At 41.5% G+C, this 18,023-nt stretch overlaps 3 protein-coding genes across 3 annotated transcripts in view; all 3 read left to right on the forward strand.

Annotated features, from left to right (window-relative positions):
* The first annotated feature begins 2,136 nt into the window (after positions 1-2,136).
* haus8 (HAUS augmin like complex subunit 8) lies at positions 2,137-5,702 on the forward strand. The gene is made up of 10 exons (XM_026345941.1): positions 2,137-2,254; positions 2,672-2,736; positions 3,187-3,248; positions 3,406-3,532; positions 3,639-3,749; positions 3,830-3,933; positions 4,113-4,271; positions 4,618-4,759; positions 5,155-5,296; positions 5,466-5,702. Exons 1-10 carry the CDS (start codon positions 2,190-2,192, stop codon positions 5,590-5,592), a joined length of 1,104 nt encoding a protein of 367 aa, XP_026201726.1. The 5' UTR covers positions 2,137-2,189; the 3' UTR covers positions 5,593-5,702.
* Positions 5,703-6,292: 590 nt separating this feature from the next.
* sac3d1 (SAC3 domain containing 1) lies at positions 6,293-9,402 on the forward strand. Its single transcript, XM_026344144.1, has 4 exons — positions 6,293-6,354; positions 6,906-7,323; positions 7,842-8,124; positions 8,463-9,402. The coding sequence occupies exons 1-4, from the start codon at positions 6,299-6,301 to the stop codon at positions 8,927-8,929; spliced, it is 1,224 nt and encodes a 407-aa protein (XP_026199929.1). The 5' UTR covers positions 6,293-6,298; the 3' UTR covers positions 8,930-9,402.
* Positions 9,403-9,488: 86 nt separating this feature from the next.
* Positions 9,489-18,023, forward strand: part of cpamd8 (C3 and PZP like alpha-2-macroglobulin domain containing 8) — a 34,640-nt gene continuing 26,105 nt past the window's right edge. Inside the window, exons 1-16 of the mRNA XM_026345196.1 lie at positions 9,489-10,306; positions 11,681-11,832; positions 12,272-12,294; positions 12,838-13,003; positions 13,245-13,297; positions 13,902-13,919; positions 14,496-14,550; positions 14,676-14,789; positions 14,992-15,076; positions 15,224-15,332; positions 15,501-15,728; positions 15,853-16,023; positions 16,108-16,236; positions 16,357-16,555; positions 16,712-16,887; positions 17,843-17,992. Coding sequence (XP_026200981.1) covers positions 10,221-10,306; positions 11,681-11,832; positions 12,272-12,294; positions 12,838-13,003; positions 13,245-13,297; positions 13,902-13,919; positions 14,496-14,550; positions 14,676-14,789; positions 14,992-15,076; positions 15,224-15,332; positions 15,501-15,728; positions 15,853-16,023; positions 16,108-16,236; positions 16,357-16,555; positions 16,712-16,887; positions 17,843-17,992 — 1,914 coding nt within the window. The 5' untranslated portion in view covers positions 9,489-10,220. The remainder of the gene's footprint in view (positions 10,307-11,680; positions 11,833-12,271; positions 12,295-12,837; positions 13,004-13,244; positions 13,298-13,901; positions 13,920-14,495; positions 14,551-14,675; positions 14,790-14,991; positions 15,077-15,223; positions 15,333-15,500; positions 15,729-15,852; positions 16,024-16,107; positions 16,237-16,356; positions 16,556-16,711; positions 16,888-17,842; positions 17,993-18,023) is intronic.

Consider the following 18,023-nt stretch of genomic DNA (forward strand, 5'->3'; position numbering starts at 1 on the left):
ACACTATAGAGGGGTCAGAATGACCAGCAGAGGAGCCCAGAGACACTGTGAAGGTCAGACATGAACACTCTCCTAATACTCCACTGCTTAGCATGGTGGGCAAACACAGAGCAGCTTAATGGCTTACAGTAACTCTGGAAGCTGCTCTCTATAGTAAGCCTGCAAGACAAGAGCAAACAGTGGAAATTATTGACCCGCCTGTTCTGGAGAGCTGAGGTGGCCCATACGTAGGAGTCGCTTGAGTCTGTATGGGATCTAATGACATTAGATTTTTATAAAAAAGATAAGATAGACTAACTTATTCTATAATTTGGTATATGAATTAGCGAATGTTGAATTAATTAAATAAACCTATGTGCACAAGTAAAAGCATAATAATCAGACTTAAAGTAACGTGATTTTGTTCAGATGCCCAACTACAGTAAATGCTGTAGAAGCTGCTTGTTGGCTTAACAGTGTAAAGCACTGTGTATTTGATGCATTCCTTGAAGGCTATGTGGACCAGACTGGCAGACTGGTTGTGATGAGTAACGGCTTCCCGCAAAGGGAGGAGGAATTGATGTGTGGGCAACATGGTTGGGCTGTATGTGTGTGCAGTCATGTGTGCATACATGTGTTCGCAGAGCCAAAAAACTTTTTTTTTTTCTTTCACTACATTCGAATTATAAATTAAAATGGTTTCATCCTGTATTTATATCACTCTTCCAGCGGCAGATTATCAGCGACGTCACAGTGACATAGACAAATCCTTCGTAAGACGTCAGAGTTTCGGACCAGAGAGAGAGGTGGGCTCAAAAAGGAGACAAAGACTTTCATTTAGCAGCTCTGTGTCTCTTTATACTTCTGTCTTTCATCGTGCACCTCTCACCCTTTAACGTCAGCTCCCCCGTGTTTGAGTGGGTCTTGTGCTTTATTTCCAGAGAAAGGTAAAAGGAAACCATCTTAGCAAGACACAGTTATATTATATGATCAAAAATGCGAATGAGTCCAAGAGTCCACGCTGCTCATACCAACTTCATCAACAGCACTTGCTTCCCCCTCAATACAGCTACTGATCCTGGCATTGCCTGGTGGTGAGAGATGGACAGCCAGCATGTGCACACGCTGCAGCCTTCTTCAAGGCTTTATTAAGCCAGACGACAGAGGGAGAGTGAGCAGAGAGCAATGATAAGATCCGGCCTTTACCCATGCTGATAAAGTAGAACACACACACAAAAATACAGACACACATTTGGGAGAGATTTGTTTTAGAGCCAAACCCCAATGTTCAACCTTTATGAAGAAGATTTTAATTGGAGCAGAAAGGTCAGAATAAAACTTCACTACCTGGATATTTTACAGCCTACCTACTTTATAAAATGTAATTTGAGTAATATTTATAAAGAAATATTTTACATACATTTATAGGATACCACATTTTCACATCCAATATTAAACTCACTGCAGAATTTCCTATATTTTAAACTTTTTAATGTCCACTCAAAAGGCACCAATATTTTCACTCTCTGGTTCATCCATTTATCTCTGTGGAGGTGACTTAGGACAGAAGTTGCTGACCAGTGTTTACCACCTTGTCCCACACCCGCTCATCCTATTGTTCCTGCTGTTGTCTGAGACCATTTCAGCGATGTGGGATCAGCACCCATTATGTTCTTTAATACATATGCACACAACTAAGCAGTAAACATCATAGGAGAACAGAACTCTCCAAACTAGGTGTATATCACATCCACTGGCCTTGCAGTAACAAAATAAAAGCTCGATTGCATGTTCTCTTGCTTATGTGGGCAACTTCTGAGTCAACATTGAGCAGGTATTGCATCTCTCTCTAATATTTATTTTTCACTCATAACCCCACAACTTGTCGACACAATAGTGTCCAGCATATAACATCATCCTGACAGTAAGACCTAACCAATAACATCACTGCAGAAGAAGAGAGGGCAAAGATTTTCAATTTATATTCCGACTCAGGTATAATGATTTAAATAAACAGTATAATTCAAATTATTCTGTGCAATCAACATGTGTCTGCACCCTCCGTGACAGTAGATGTCAGCCTGCACGTTCAATGTTGCACTGCAATGCGCCACAAATACACGAAAAAGAAGAAGAGCGGAACTAACGTGTCACTTCTTGTTTCCGGCGGTTTCTAAAATCGGCGCACAGGCGGTTTGCTTCAAAACATTATGGCGTCGAGACGAGCAACAATTGCGCCAAGTAGTTTTAAAAATGCCTCTACCGACTCTAAAAGGTATTTTCTTTGCCCTGTTTTTCTTTTCTTTTCTTTATTTAAAGGAAGTGTCTTTCATATGTTGCACAGATTTATTTTAGTTGCTCTAGATAAAGAAATAAAACAGTGAGGTTAGGTTGTTTAGTAAGTTAACATTAACTTATCTTTTCATTGTAAACTTTCACTCTTCTGGACAAGACTCTGGCTAATAAGTAGGTTTTAAAACCAAATACATGTGCATGTCTTATATAATAGACATAATAACAGTAACGTTAACTTAGCTAAGCTAACATTTTAGCCTAGCCTCTAGATTAAGGCTAGATTGTTCACCACTACAGAAACACTGTGTTTTTGTTGTAACGCTCTCAAATTAATATTACTGAATAATAATAATGAATACTGAATTGAATGGCTGTTGTATTTATTGTTTGTTTTAAGCTCGAAAAGTGGAAGCAATGCCAATAAAGCCGCCAACAGTGGTACTGGGAAGAAAAGTGTTAAATGTAAGTAGCTTATTTGTTATAGTGCGCTGGATTACGTACCTATATAAGCGACTGTAATGTTTTTATTTCGTTGTGACACTTTTCAGACAAATATTATCTTTTCAGTGGTAGATTTTTTTTATGCTCTAGCTGAAAGTTCGTTGACACCTAAAATATATTTGTCTTGGTGATGTACAAAACTCGTTTTCATATACAAATGACAAAGCGTCATAAATACAGACTAAGAGAAATAGAAACAATTATTTTCTCTAATGATATTTTTAGCAAAATACAGTTAAAGTATATGTTTTTGGCAATCACGCTCTAAACCCTATATCACAGTGTGTATCTTGATTGACCTTTTTTGCTCATATTGATATTCTTAAACTGATGTTTAATTACGATAATTCATCAGTCTCTCTAGTTTTTCTTATGCTATTAACATCTCAAATTGTATCTATCAACATTTAGCAAGTGGGACTATTGTCAAGTCTCGATATATGCAGTCGGCTGAAAAGTCATCTCTCTCAAAGGTAATTTGTTTCTGATTTCATGTTACATATGTATTTCACCAGTGGTAATCCAACTACATTAAGTATGGTTTCATGTTTTCTGATTAGTTGCATTTTTCTTCTTTCTCCTCTGTGTGCTGGCTACAAGTGTCCTAATTTCTTTCTGTATTTTTTACAGAGCAACTCGCTGAACAATGAGTCTGTTGCTGTGCCACCAAGACCATCTTCACCTAAGCCCAGTGGTGTCAGAACAAAGGTGGGCACTCCACCAAGATGCTCAGTGACTCCTCAGGCTCTTGCAACATGTAAGTACTTCATATTGTGATCATGTAAATGTGTATGCACATAGCTACTTGTGACCAATGAGAACTATAGAAATGTTGGCATATTTTAATGTTATCTTCCTTACAGCAATGATGTCACGTGAAAATGAACCATCACTGCTCGGGAAAAGTATTCTGCAATCCACTTTCTCAGATGGACACTGTTTTCGACCAGATTTTGATATTTCAGTCATTAAAGGTAAATTATATTAAACAGTTTTTAACCCTTACTTAAACTTGGGGCCTTCCTGTAACAGTTCTCTTATCAATCTTTCTAAGAAAAAACAGCTATTGAAAATGCTGCAGAGCCTGAGAGAAACCCAGAGAATGAGAAGAGGATTATTGAGATGAAAACATTCCTATTGGCGTACCTCACAGCTAAGGTGAGAGTAAGATAAATGTTTCTGATATGCCACAATATGCTTTCATTGTGTCTGCTTTGTTAAATCACTGAACAATGTACAAATAAAAACTAACCAGATTAAGTAGTTTTGGGAAATATATTGTGAATAGTCCTATGTTTTGAATGATCTGGCTCCAACTCTGTGATGTTTGACTTCAGATGGAGAACAATACTGCAAAACTTAAGGCTGAGGCAGAGACAAGGATCCTACAGGAGATGGAGGAAGAAGAGGCACTTCATAATGAGCTCCTGGAGAAAAAGCGCCAGTATCTCCTTGCAGAGAAAAACAGGCTAGTGCATGAGCTGCTGGATTTGCAGGTCAGGAAACCTTCTTCTTAGTACTGACCTTTTTAATGTACATGTATTTGGATCATATTATACTTATTTTAACCTATTGTTTTTACCAGAGACAAAATTAAATGAAAGACCTTTGTTTAACCTAATTCAAAAGTGCACAATGACATCACAGAAAGTGAGGCATTTATCACTGAGCGTACTTTGTGAGGTTTATTGGATCATGCTATTTGATCCTAGTTATAATGAGGTCAATATGGCTGGTGAATCGTTTTTAGAATACGATTTTAAAATGTACAAATGTATACATTGTTTGTAGGATACTGTGAATACATTATTCAAAACCTAATAATGTTATCATTTTCATCAGATTGCTGCATTAACTCCTGTGGCAGAAGCAAGCAAGCAGTTTACAAAGGACTACAAGTCTTTTGCAACAGCTGTTGACACCACCCGACATGAACTGCCTGTCAAGAATTTCTATATTGATGGAGACAGAAGGGAATTTCTAGGTTGTTGTAATTTAATTATTTAAAAGTTTTAAAAACTGATATTGATGTACATGTAAATTCTTATTGGTGCGTGGAAATATTTGACATCATCATTTTTCAGACCAGTCAGAGGAACACAGAGCAAATACGTTCAGGAATCCCTAATGTAAAGTAACAACAGATATTGGTCTGCGGTATAACCTTTAGTCTTCACCAAACAAATTTCATGTTAAATAATGTGCCTCTTAAGCTTAATTATTTCTTACGTGCGTTGACCAAAATTAAGCTAATTTCCTTTGATTATTCAATTTGACCTAACCAGTTTGTGCTCCTGTAAACATCAAATGAGCTATGTTATGTTATGTTATGCACTGAATGTTGTGATAATCATATCCACCTGTATCTACCTGTCCTAGATAAAGCTGAGGCTTGCCTAAACGAGAGTGAGAAGTTGCTTGTGGAGTGTACAGACGGAGATCATAAAGACAATGGGACATCTCTAGAGTGCCTTAGGGATATTAAAATGACCTCAAAGGACATCAGTCAGCAGCTGTCGGGGTATGTACATTCTGTATATAGAGAATGCTAGGTAGGTATGTATGTATAATGCAAAAATAGTCACTTTATATTTCAGCAAGGGAAAGCTGGGCGCATGTGGTAGTACATAGGAATTCATATTGCAATTCCATGGGATATACTATGACAGTCCTGTTGTCCATTTTTCCAGTGCACTTTCTGAGCTTTTGGAGCTGTCATCGTTGGTCTGCCGCCATACAATCCATGTCCAGCAGGCCATTGAGGAAGAGCAGCTTGGCACTGCAAGAACCCACGAGCTCTATCGCCCCAAACATTAAAGTCATGATGGACACAGTACATGCACTTTGGAAACTCCCCGCCCCGCAGAGCTATGGGTAATTGTAAATGTTGAAAAATTGCTATTTTGTAGATGTAACATTGTTAATAAAAAGAAAAAAACAATAAAATATTTTAAAAATAACTGCATGGGTATTTCAGTTGGATAAACAATATATACAAATATGGATTTCCACATTTAGTATGCTGTGTTAAATAAAGCTGAAAAATATTACATTTGAATGGAATTATTTTTAAAATCAAAGGTGGAAACTCAAATTCAGAAGTGATGTTAGGCAGCTGATCAATGGATGATGCTGTATTTGAAAAGCAGGGGGAATCATAATCTGATATAGTTAAAGATAAACAAAGCCATTCTTTTAACTCAAAGTCAGCCACACTTATATCCTTTCACATTATTCAACACAGTGTCTCTAACTTTGAGTTACACAAAGAAAAGTATTCATTATTTCATTAAGTTATTTAATTTAATTAAAAAGTACCTTGAATATCACTGACTGAATTTTATTAAAGAATAAATGTAAGTTTATTTAGTCACATTTCTCATTACCATCACATTCAGGCGCTATAACTGATATTTATATCTAATTTCCTTCAAATGTTTCCTCCACTGTAAATAAACAATGGCGCACAGTCCCGGATGTGACGACACAGCAACACAACGTTTTTATTGGATGACAGCGTCACATGACGAGCAGCGTTTTCAAAGGACCAATGAACCGCAGGAGAGCGCCGCGTCGCATGTGAGTACAAACCTGGGTTTTTATTTATCTTAATTCATTCATTTCGTGTAAATGCTGTTCAGATCAGCGTCTTATGTGCTATACTCACAGCTCGTTTCGTTGAACGTACCAATTATTGGGTAGAATAAGGGCTAAGTGTGCCTCATCTGTCGTTGGCAGTTAGCTAACTCGGTTCTAAGTAATGCTAACCTAACTAACGTTAGTGCAGCTGTGCTGTAAACAAACGACTTCTAACAGCTTTTCATATAACAGTGAGCTACTGCACTCCCACTTCATATGGCTGCATGTCTTGTGTTTTGTCTTTTCTTTTATAACAAAGAGCTTGGCAGTTTAATAGTCCTAGCATTATTGTGGATATTGTCAGAATGTGTCCCAAACAGACGTGTATTTAACTCAGTAGGACATAATTTAACACTGATAGAGCAGAACATAGCACTTTCCAACTGAGTTGTGTAACAGTGACATGGAGCGGATAGAGATCCATGGGTGCATTGATAAATACCAAGCTGGAAGACAAAGCTGATCTTGTGTTTGCTTTTTCTTAACAACAGCTCTCACTCACAGAGGAGGGATGCTCCGACAAGAGGAGAATGGAGGCAGAGAACCCAAGAGCAAAGGCAACGCCATGATAAGGCGCCCGTCGATGAGGTGGAGGAGGGTGAGAGATGTGAGCAGCTGGGGAAAGAAACGGTGCCCAGAGGTTCCTGCCGGACCATGTGCCCTGCTCGTGAATTGCGGGACCGTGAGGCACAGAACCGTCTTCACCGCTTTGAGATGTTGGCAGGCACAGAAAGAGATCGACGGCCCAAGGGAGACCCCTTGCATGCTGTCAAGGAGTATTCCAGACCAGCAGCTGGGAAAGACTCAACACACTCCAGTGACCTACGTCCACCTGCAGTGTTGCTGAAAACTGTGTGTTACCTTATTGACGACATCGCTGCCTCCCCTAGTCAGCATCCGTGGACTGAGGTTAGTATCTGTTTTGCGGTCCCTTAGTGTTTTTTATTGTTAATATATGTTTAGTCAGTTGTATTATGTTTTCTACACAGCTATAACAAAAGCGTCTTGAAAGCCTCCTCTTAAACAAAATTAACCTTTTACTGCCTACAAAGACCAAAAGGATCATTAGGACAACATGGTTTGGGCTTAGTGTGCAGTTATTCAGCTTAGTTAGTTTAGTTAAGTTTAGTTTAGATAATACAGACTGTTTAGACCAGTGTGATTTTCCCCTATTCAGAAGTCACTTTGAGTTACAGTAACTTCTAAACTAGATGATGACACTTGTCAATGGCACACAAGGCTTTTAAAACATAGCAAGCAGAACTTTTAACAGCTGATTTTGACATGGCTAATTTGTTACTAGCCCAGTAATAGCATTGAGATATGGAAGGTGCAGTCATAGATATAAATACATAAAAATAAAACTTTGCACTTAATTTTTTTTTACAAGCGTATATTAATTTCTAAAAATAATACCTGTCTTTCAGATTTACGGCTTTGTTTTTGACCGATTGCGTGGTGTGAAGCAGGACATGATCATCCAGAGGGTTTCTGGGTTGAACTGTGTGGCCATTTTAGAGCCGACAGTGCGCTTTCTCATCTATGCCTCTTATCGTCTTTGTGGCGAGCCTCTGCGTCTCTATGACCCACGCATCAATGAGACACACCTACAGGAGAATCTGAGCTGGCTGTTGGATTGCTATGCTACTGGAGAAGGACCGTATCCCAACCAGGAAGAATTCCAGGCTCTTGGTCTTCTGTACAACTTGGGTTGGTTTTCTCATCGTTATATCTGCATGCATGTTAACATATTGTATTAAAATGCAGGTATGCAATAATGCAATTTTTAAATACAGATCACTGCTAAAACATGTCTGCATACCTCCTGAAAATGTTGGAGACAGAGAGTGTAGCACCAGGGGGTTTCACACTAAGAAAGAAGAAAATATGTTGATAACATATTTAAAGGCATCCAAAAGTGCCTGTTTTATTTGTAGCCTTTTCTGTGCACAGCAGATGCAAATCTCCTTCTTATCGAAACACTTTACAGAACTGTGGGGCATTTCTCCATGTTTGCTGATACATTTATTTTTTCTCATCTCTCCCAGGGTCAACTCGTGCCGCGCAGCACATCATGGAGCTCCCCGAGCGGCTCCGCAGCACTCCTACCATAAGGCTTGCTCTGTCTATCAATCAGGCTTTTCTGGAGCGAAACCCTGTGCGTTTGCTCAGATTGGCTCAGAGGTTGAGCTTCCTGCAGGGTTGTGCACTTCACCGGCACTTGGTGACATGTCGTAGAGATCTCCTGCTGATATTCAGCCACGCATACAGCAGCCGCAACTGTCGCTTTCCACTTGACAGACTGGCTCAGTTGTTGTCTTTAGACATGTCACTTACAGCCCAACTCTGTCAGGCTTATGGAGTGGACGTAAACCAGGACAACCAAGTGGTTTTCTCCAAGGCTGCTTTCACTGAGTATGAACAAGGGAAGCTGCACTGTAAACTGTATCACAGCTTGGTGGCTGAAAAACAGAGAGACCTCACTATTGGAAACATCGTTCATGGCTGTGCTTAAGAGGGCTAACATGAACAGTAGTTATACTACGAGGGATGTGATGTTTTATTGGTATTCTAAAGAAAATTGTCCATGAGCTCCGGACCCTCCACAGAGAGGTCATTGTGTTAGCTGCCTTCTTTCTACTCGTCAGCTTGTTTCAGGGTTTGATGGGGCTTTGTTCTTCTGGGTTGCCCCGCACCAATATGTGTTACTAGTGAAATGATCTAGATCATGCACTCGGTGCCTGATTTACTTTTAAGATGTGAACTGTTTTTATACTGTTACTGTTTACTGGCGATCTTGATACTGTGTAAATGTTCTATTAATTTTACATATTTTTGTTCAGTATTTTAGGAAACGTGCTGGAGAATAAATGCAGTACCACAAACATTTCAATAAACGTTGTCATAAAAACAAATGTTTTAAGCCTCGTATTTAACCTACTGCACCTGACGTCATTTACCACTAGAGGGCAGCAGATATCCGTGCAGGACCGCGCACCCCGACTGTACAAAATAAGACGCTAAATAAAGACCCACTCCTCCTCCGACTGTTTGTGTTGTGTTTTTTTCCACTGTTTTCCAGCGCAGCAGTCTTGAGAAGTTTCCCAAAAGCAGAGGGAACTAGTTGTAGCCGGTTGAGATGCGAACTGACCCAAAAGCATGTGACGCGCAGGTAATTTCTAGCGGTTTAAAGAGCAGTCAGAGCTTGAAACGAGTCACGCTGTCGCGGCGCACAAGTGAGAGGAGGTGTTGGAGTGAATGAAGGGCAGTGTGTCGCCGATCGCCTCCTCAGACGCTGCTGTAGGAGACGGAAACGCAGGATCGAGCCGCTCGAAAGCGACCAGGAGCCAGAGCTGCACGGATTTTTACATGTCAGACACTTGGTTACTGTGACATGTTTGCTCGCTGAAGTGGGAGGACGCCTGCAATTTGTAATGTTGAAATATGAGAGAACGGAACCGGGGCGGGTGAAGGCACATGGGAGAGGACTGTCCGTGTCCTGCGGGCTGTAGAAGGAAAGAAAACACACACACACACACACACACACATATATACACACGATTTGGCTGGAACTGGATTTGGCGAAGTGGGATGATTGCAAAAAAAAAAAAAAGTTTATGTTTGCTTCTGGACGAAACCGTGCACACACCCATCACGCCAAGCAACCCCAGCGGATTGATAGACTGAGACGGGTGTAGGCGCAGACTGGTCACATTTCATTTAACTTTCCATCAGAGTCGGAGGATTCAAGCCCGATCACAGCAGAGGACCGAGATCCAGGAGTATCTCGGTCACTGAGGCCAAAAATGCTGCGGTGGTCTTTGACAGCTTTGAGTCTCTCATGGACTTTGTTCATCTGCAACGTGAACAGAGGTTTTGCACAAGAACGACAGTAAGTAGCCAAACTTTGCCTGCGGGGTCTTAGAAGTACTGTGCAGTGCTTTGCATTTACTACAAGCGTTTCCGACTCTCTGAGTGGGGGGGGTTGTAACTGAACTGCAGCATTAAACACTAAACTAAAAGGTTTGATGTGAAATGGGAATAAAAAGACAGGGATTGTTCAGTTTATGGAGCCTTTTCCTTCATGTGATGAAGTCATGTCAGTGCTGTTAATAACACTGGACATCACACCTTGCCATTCATGCTTTTCTGTTTTCAGATTTCTCATTCACTGGACTTGTGAGCAGTCTCACACACACACACACACACTCAGCTGGTCCAGGTCTTAATCCTGACCTTGAAAGTTGTGTTAATGTTAAAGAGTTTGTAAACTGCTGTTCCAGGTTTGGAGTGCGGCTCAATGCAGAAAACAAACCACACTTGCTGACAAATGCAGTGTTGATTTACAACAGAGAGCATAAAACCATGTGAGTGAACTGAAAAACCAACTGTTGACTTCACCTTTAAAGGAAAACACAAATTCTTCCCAGGCGCCCACTGACTGAACAGTGAGAGCTTGAGTACATGGATCCATGTGACTGAAATGAGCATGGTCTCCACCACCTGATCCATGCTCATCCAAGTGCTGGTTAAACTCACTGTAGATCAAACACACGGAGTCAATTTCCTCGCATTATCTTCCTCTCCCGAAAGCCTTATTTTTCCAGGGGATTTTCTCATGACTTTCTCTCTCTCTCTCTCCAGAGCTGCAGTTGCCTGCGGCCGTAATGCTGTAGTGCTGTAATGCCAACCACCTGATCTTTCTCTCAGGCATGCGGTCGGGTTTGTGCTCAAGGCTTTTCTCACTGCTAATTCGTGTGATCTTCAGTTAAGTTTGCGGAGGGCGAGTAGGCCCCCCGTTTTTCCTTTTTGAATTTACAGTGTGAACAACTCGACCGGGGCTGAATCGGTCAAGTAAGAAGATGCCTCCACATATGGGTGGCATGTCTGACTTGTCCACTCTGTGTAAGCATCTAATAACGATGTTTGCTCCGTGACCTGTGTGATCGGCTCCTTACCTGAAGCAAATGTCAGCGTGACTGTGTGGGATTTCAGGTGTTATATATTTTTAAACACCTGTCTGTATAATACTACATTGTTAAATGGGATTAGTAGGATGTTTCCCCCTGGAGACCAAGCAGTGATGCAACAGATGTGTATTCATATGTGTCATATTGTTCCTTTTCTTTTTGCACTCTCTGACTTCTGACCTCTCCCTGCTCTTAATGTCAACACCTCCCCCCCTCTCTTGCCCCCCCCCCCCCCCCCCCTCCCCCTTTCTCCTGTCGCTCTCCATCTCTCTTTCTCCACTTTACTCTCTTCTCAGGGGTTATTTGGTCGCTGCACCCTCTGTGTTTCGAGCGGGAGTAGAGGAGAGCGTGAGCGTAACCATCTTCCACGCAAAGGCAGAAACCCATGTCCAGGCACAACTGTCGGTGAAGGGGCAGCCGGTTGCCCACGGCCACGGCTCAGTGCTCGGTGAGAACATAATGTGCACTAAGAGGTCCTGAGAGACCTCCTCTGTGAGATTCGAGATGTTGAGATCACACAGACAGGTATGCCGGCAAAAATATGCACATGAAGATTGATTGAAGAGCACACAGCATGTGACTGATTGACATCTGCCCTGACTGTGTGCTCCTGACCAGCAGTCAGCAATCAGTTCACTCCATCCCACCAGCCACTTAGTGTATACAGTGTGTGATTTGTTTGACAGCACCATTAATAGATGGTGCTATCGCTGCCTGAGAGTGGCATGGAGACACATTGCAGCTGGATATCCTGCTAACCCAATTTGAAAACCTCCAGACAGACGCAGCCACAGTGTAGTAACTCCCATAACCACTGATTACTCACGTGAAGATGTATTAGACAAAAACTATCCCACGTTCATTTTCTCTTGTTTCTTTGATTTTAGACAAAGGCACCATCAAACTAAAGGTGAGTCTAACTGTCTGTGTGACTTACAGCAGTTTGTTTTCCCAGCAGCGTCCTACAGTGTGTGCATGCTGCTAACCAGAGATGTTTAAAATGCATGGCGCTGTTTAGCAGTGACAGCTGCACAGTAGTGAGAGCCTCTTGTCCTTTGTGTGTGTGCATTCCTCAGGCAACATGCAAATCGACACTAACATTACTTGTAATGCAACATCTGTCTCTGCTCATTCATTGGGAATAAGGTAACAGCCTCAATATAATATACAACAGCTGTTGACGTGCATGTATGGTCTGCCGCCCCCGTAGGCTGGAATAGATCAATCTAGTATGCACAACTTGATTCTTCCCCTTTGTCTGTTACTTTCTTCCCTCCCTGTAACCTATGCCCTTGTTCTGGTGAAATACAGATATGTGTAGTGTGAGCTGGTATTTAAATGTAGTCTATGTTATCTAGTAGCTTTTGTTCTTAAAAAAATATAAAAAATACTGCACCAGCCTATATTAAACATTTCAGTATGAGCTAATGTGTGAGTGTGTGTGCGCCACCAGGTTCCCTCTGGGTTAAGAGGCCAGGCTCATCTAAAGGTGTGGGGGAACCGTCACCTCACAGAGGGAGGCTACATCTTTCACAACTATACCACCGTCACTGTGGAGAGCAAGGGCACAGCTGTCTTCATCCAGACTGACAAGCCCATCTACAAACCCAAACATAAAGGTTCCCTCATAGTGCACCTGGTAGTTAATCAGTTAATCACTGCACAGAAACGCAGACAACTGAAGCTCATTTTTACACCTTTCTCACAGCCTAAGTCTTAATGGATGAAAACCAGTATAAAGATGCTGGATTTGGATCCAATCTGGAAACATATTCCTAAAAAAACTTTGTTTAGTAACATGAAGGTCTTTATGGTGGAAGGATGTGCTTTACAATGTCACGTGTCTTTTTCTGTCTTTAGTGCTTATCAATGTCTACACTGTCACCCCTGACCTGAGGCCAGTAAATGACAAGGTAATTGAAACATTTTGTCACGTTGAAGCTGGTAAAGTTTCACATCCAGCACATCCACATGAGAATGCTACAGACAAGAGGACTAAATTACAGCCTTTAGGAAAAGTATGATTTGTAAAAATCTCTAATTCCATTTGGAGTTCTTTATTGCAAAAAAAAAAAACAAAACTGAATGTCCAACTCTCTGTTTAAATCATTCATTTTATATGCTTGCCCTCATTTCACATCACTTTGTGAACAGACCAAAAATGCTTTTTATTACAAATATGCCACTACCATTACTCAATCTGTAATAAGAGAAGAAACCTAGTTTGAAGTGAGTGCAGAGATATGAACAGTCACCTATTTACAGAAGCCAAGCTAGGGTAATTTCTCTTGGAATGTTAGCAATGGCTCCAAATATATTGTGCAACTGTACAGACAGACGGTTTATTGATGTTTGCAGCTATAAAGGCCTGCTGCTGGTAAAGGGCAGTACTCACTTTCACAGATGGAGGATTGTTGGATGAGGAAGGAGCAGGGAAGAGGCATAGGGTCCTATCTAGGCTTTATGGTTTATATATAATTTATTACAGCGTTTACTTGTCTTTCTCTTTTTTTGCAGATTGAGGCGTATGTTTTGGTGAGTGGAGGTTGGCAGGACCACCCAGCGTTGGCAGAGCCATGTCCGGGAGAGGACAGTGGCAATTTTAGTTCCCAGCCTGGTGGGAGATTACAGAGCAGAAGTCAGAGCAGCTCACCTAGATAACAGAGTGCTCTTTGGAACAGGAGTTAGGATAAACAACATGAAAGGAACCTTCTCTTCTCTTCTCTTCTCTTCTCTTCTCTTCTCTTCTCTTCTCTTCTCTTCTCTTCTCTTCTCTTCTCTTCTCTTCTCTTCTCTTCTCTTCTCTTCTCTTCTCTTCTCTTCTCTTCATCACGCTCCGCCCACATCCCTTTTCTGTACTGTACTTCTCTGTACATTCTTCTATATTGTCTCTTTCCCTGGTCCCGAAATATTTGTAGACCAAATAACAAACCCTTCAGAAGCCCCATAGCAACAACCACATATATGTTTTCTGCTCCCCCTTTTATGAATAGTTGCAAAAGTGTTTTGATTGTGTTCTGAGACAGGCAACATTCATCTACAGCTGCACAATGACAACATGGAAATGATGACCTAACGTAAACCTTTTGATGTCCTAATTTCATCTGTCAGGATCCAAGAGGATCCAGGATGGTCCAGTGGAAGGATCTTAAATCTGTCTGCTGTGGTAAGTCTCTGCTTCTACAATTTATTTGCATCATCATTTCAATGCAGTGTTTCTGTGACAGGATTTTCAATCTCTGTCAACTATACTGGCATTAAAAGCGTTAACTAGATTTTTCTCTCCTATAGGGGTTGTAAACATGAGTTTCCCGCTGTCTGACCAGCCTGTGTTTGGAGAGTGGTTTGTCTTTGTGGAGGTGCAGGGCCACACCTATAACAAGTCCTTTGAAGTGCAAAAATATGGTATGCTTGCACAGTATGGTATAGTATACAGCGCACAGTACTTTAATGTCTATAATTGATATGTCATATCTTCTATCTTTATTATATGATATTATAGCACAGAATAATTTGATGCTTCAACACTTTAAATTACATGAGACGACACAACAAAATAAAAAGCATGCTATGTAACTGGAGTGCTATTCTTTCGTCTCCTTAACAGTGATGCCTAAATTTGAGTTAGTGATTGATCCACCACGCTACATTCGTGACCTGAACTCGTGTGAGCAGGCCACTGTGAGGGCCAGGTTGGTCTCCCCTGTTTTCTGTGACATCCATCTATAAATAAGCTTGGTTTTATTACATTTGCCATGGTTATTAATTGTGTCAACAGAGCCGCTGAGCTTTGTTGCCTAGTAGATGGTGGAGGTGTGACATGTCAGTGTTGCCTTCAGGTACATCTTTGGGAAGCCAGTGACGGGGAAGTTGACAGTGAACATGACGGTGAATGGAGTGGGCTACTACCGGCATGAGATGGGCCAACCTGTGATCAAAAACATGGAGGTCAGTTTATTTATTTTCTCGTCAACAGATGTCTTTATGATTTTGTTAAGAGATGTCCAGTCTATTGTTAAAACAACAATGTCATCTCTATGTGATAATCGTTACATGTTGTCCAAACCTGGCACTAGCATTGTGTTACACACCAGATCACTCCTACGCTGTTCTCAGATCAAAGGTTCTACAAACTTCAGCATTTGTGTCAAGAACATGATGCCTTTGGATGTAGCCGATCACTTCAGGGGCACTGTGAGTATTTGGGCATCGGTGACCAGCACAGACGGAAGCAGGCAAACCACGTTTGATGATTCAACACCCGTCCATAAACAGCTCATTGACATCAAGTACTCCAAGGATACACGCAAACAGTTTAAACCTGGTCTGCCTTACAAAGGGAAAGTGAGTCAACAAAGAATGACTTCAGTTAACCTCATTATAATTATCAGCTAATAGAGATAAATCAGGTTATGACTGATCGTCTGCTTTTTGTCCTTTATCCATATATTCTTCCCTCTCCCTGTAGATTGAGGTCACCTATCCTGATGGGAGCCCTGCTGATGGGGTGAGGGTGCGTGTTAAGGCAGAGCTGACCCCTAAAGACAACGTCTACACCAGTGAATTGATTTCCAAGGGCGGCCAGGCATCATTCGAGATCCCCTCCATCCCCACTGCTGCCCAGTATGTTTGGCTAGAGGTCAGTGGTTTAGTGATGGTAGTTTCTAGTTTTATGTCATATACACAGGGTAAAAACTTTTTTTTGTTTTTTTGTTTGGCGTAGACCAAGGTAACAGCTATTGATGGAAAGACAGTAGGAGACCAGTACTTGCCCAGCTACCTGTCCATCAGCAGCTGGTACTCTCCCAGCAGGTGTCACATCCAGATCCAGAGTCCCAGCACCCCGCTCAGGGTAAGTGCTGTCCTCTGATTAGGGGGTTTTATGCATCATTGCTGTAGACATGTATGTTATTATACAGAATCATCCTTAAATCAATCACCGCAGTGTGTTTGCATCTTCATATGAATATAGGTTGGCCACGAGGCAGAACTGGCTCTCAAATCCACTTGTCCCTGTAACTTCGCCGTGCACTATGAGGTGGCATCCAGGGGGAATATCGTGCTATCGGGCCAGCAGCCAGCCAACATGACAGCTTCCCACAGAGAAAAAAGGGCCACAGTCACCTTTGAAAAAAACGTTCATACCACCAACCTGCCTCCCTCTGCCTCTGGTAAATGCATAGACTGATTTCCTGTTATTACCTGTACATTTATAGGAATAACAATTTTTAGGATGTTGTTGCTGTTGTGATTTTGTTGTTACCATGCTTAACATCAACTTGAAATCTAGACTAATTCATCACTTTTTTTTACCATCATTCTGTCAGGTGCTGCAGATTCCTCCCCCCATGCAGAGATGGACAGCTGTGTGTCCTACCTACGTTTCCCTGTTCGTCACAGTATGGCACCCCTCAGCCGTGTGCTGGTCTACTACGTGAGGGAAAATGGCGAAGGTGTCACAGACAGTCTTCAGATCTCCATCCAGCCTGAGTTTGAGAACAAGGTTTGGAAACAAAATGAAAAACACCCTTAAATTATCTGTAGAAAAGTATATGTTATAGTGTATTAATGGACGATGTTTAGCTATTTACTAAATTATGGGTTATTCCTGTTATAACAGTAATATTTATTAAAATCCTGGGGAAAATGTTGCACTCTCTGTATACATTTTGAAGTTGAGCCCAAGTATCCATGCACCAGCCCTGTCCACAGCATAATGTCTTAATGTCTGTAAACAAACAGCTGTGTTGGCCTGGGAGTGATCCCCAGTTCCTGCCTGCATTAGGTGGAGTTAACTCCCTGAAGTATTTACAGCTCCCTGGTATGCCATTACAACACTCTGTGTGTATGCGTGTGTGTGTGTGTGTCGGGGAAGGGGTTGTGAGGGCATGATGAGACAGAGGCCGTGCGTGCCGCAGGCAGATGAGTGGGGTCATGACAGGAGAGGATGACAGGTTACAGAGTGGTGACAGGAGGACAGCGAAGCCGATTACCGCAGCCAATCTGTGACCACATGCTGCTGAAAAATACTTTTGATGTGTAAATGTTTATTATAGAGTCTCACCATCCCACCCTCTTTCAAAGGAGTAGCTTTCCATTGTGTGTCATGCTGTTTTCTGCCCAATCTTACTACTTAGCACTATTAAACTGTTATTCACTCCCAGGCAACAGTGCAAGTTAGTGCTGAAATTACTAAGTGCGGATTTATTGCTTATTTCAAGTACAGATTTTATAGTACTGGTAGTATAAAGGTATAACTAAGGGCTGACTAACTTGTGTTGGACATTTTTTTCACTGTTTTCTGATATGTTATAGTCAATACGTAGTAGTTAAGGAACAGAAGTAATCGTTATTAGCAATCCTACTGCCAAAGATTGTTGGAATCCTAACATAATAATGTTGTTTCTGTATCATGATTAGTTATGTATTATATCTCATATCTCTTGGTTGGATTGCAGGTGTCTATTTCTCTTTCAACTAATGAGTCCATGCCAGGGGATCCAGTGAGCCTGCATGTCCGGGGAGAGAGGGGCTCCTGTGTTTGTGTGGCCACTGTGGATAAGAGTCTTTACCTGATAAAGCCCAACTTCCATATCAGTCCTGAAAAGGTTGGTTATATTTCTAGTGTATGATGTTATT

Source organism: Anabas testudineus, chromosome 4, assembly GCF_900324465.2.
Source record: "Anabas testudineus chromosome 4, fAnaTes1.2, whole genome shotgun sequence".
In the NCBI taxonomy this organism is placed as follows: domain Eukaryota; kingdom Metazoa; phylum Chordata; class Actinopteri; order Anabantiformes; family Anabantidae; genus Anabas; species Anabas testudineus.

Excerpts from the sequence above, each read along its gene's own strand:
- haus8 (XM_026345941.1), top strand. The coding sequence starts at position 2,190 with ATGGCGTCGAGACGAGCAACAATTGCGCCAAGTAGTTTTAAAAATGCC. Across the intron at positions 3,934-4,112 it reads TGGCGTACCTCACAGCTAAG|ATGGAGAACAATACTGCAAA; the intron begins GTGAGAGTAAGA and ends GTTTGACTTCAG. Across the intron at positions 4,760-5,154 it reads AGACAGAAGGGAATTTCTAG|ATAAAGCTGAGGCTTGCCTA; the intron begins GTTGTTGTAATT and ends TACCTGTCCTAG.
- sac3d1 (XM_026344144.1), top strand. The coding sequence starts at position 6,299 with ATGACGAGCAGCGTTTTCAAAGGACCAATGAACCGCAGGAGAGCGCCG. Across the intron at positions 7,324-7,841 it reads GTCAGCATCCGTGGACTGAG|ATTTACGGCTTTGTTTTTGA; the intron begins GTTAGTATCTGT and ends CCTGTCTTTCAG. Across the intron at positions 8,125-8,462 it reads TGGTCTTCTGTACAACTTGG|GGTCAACTCGTGCCGCGCAG; the intron begins GTTGGTTTTCTC and ends CATCTCTCCCAG.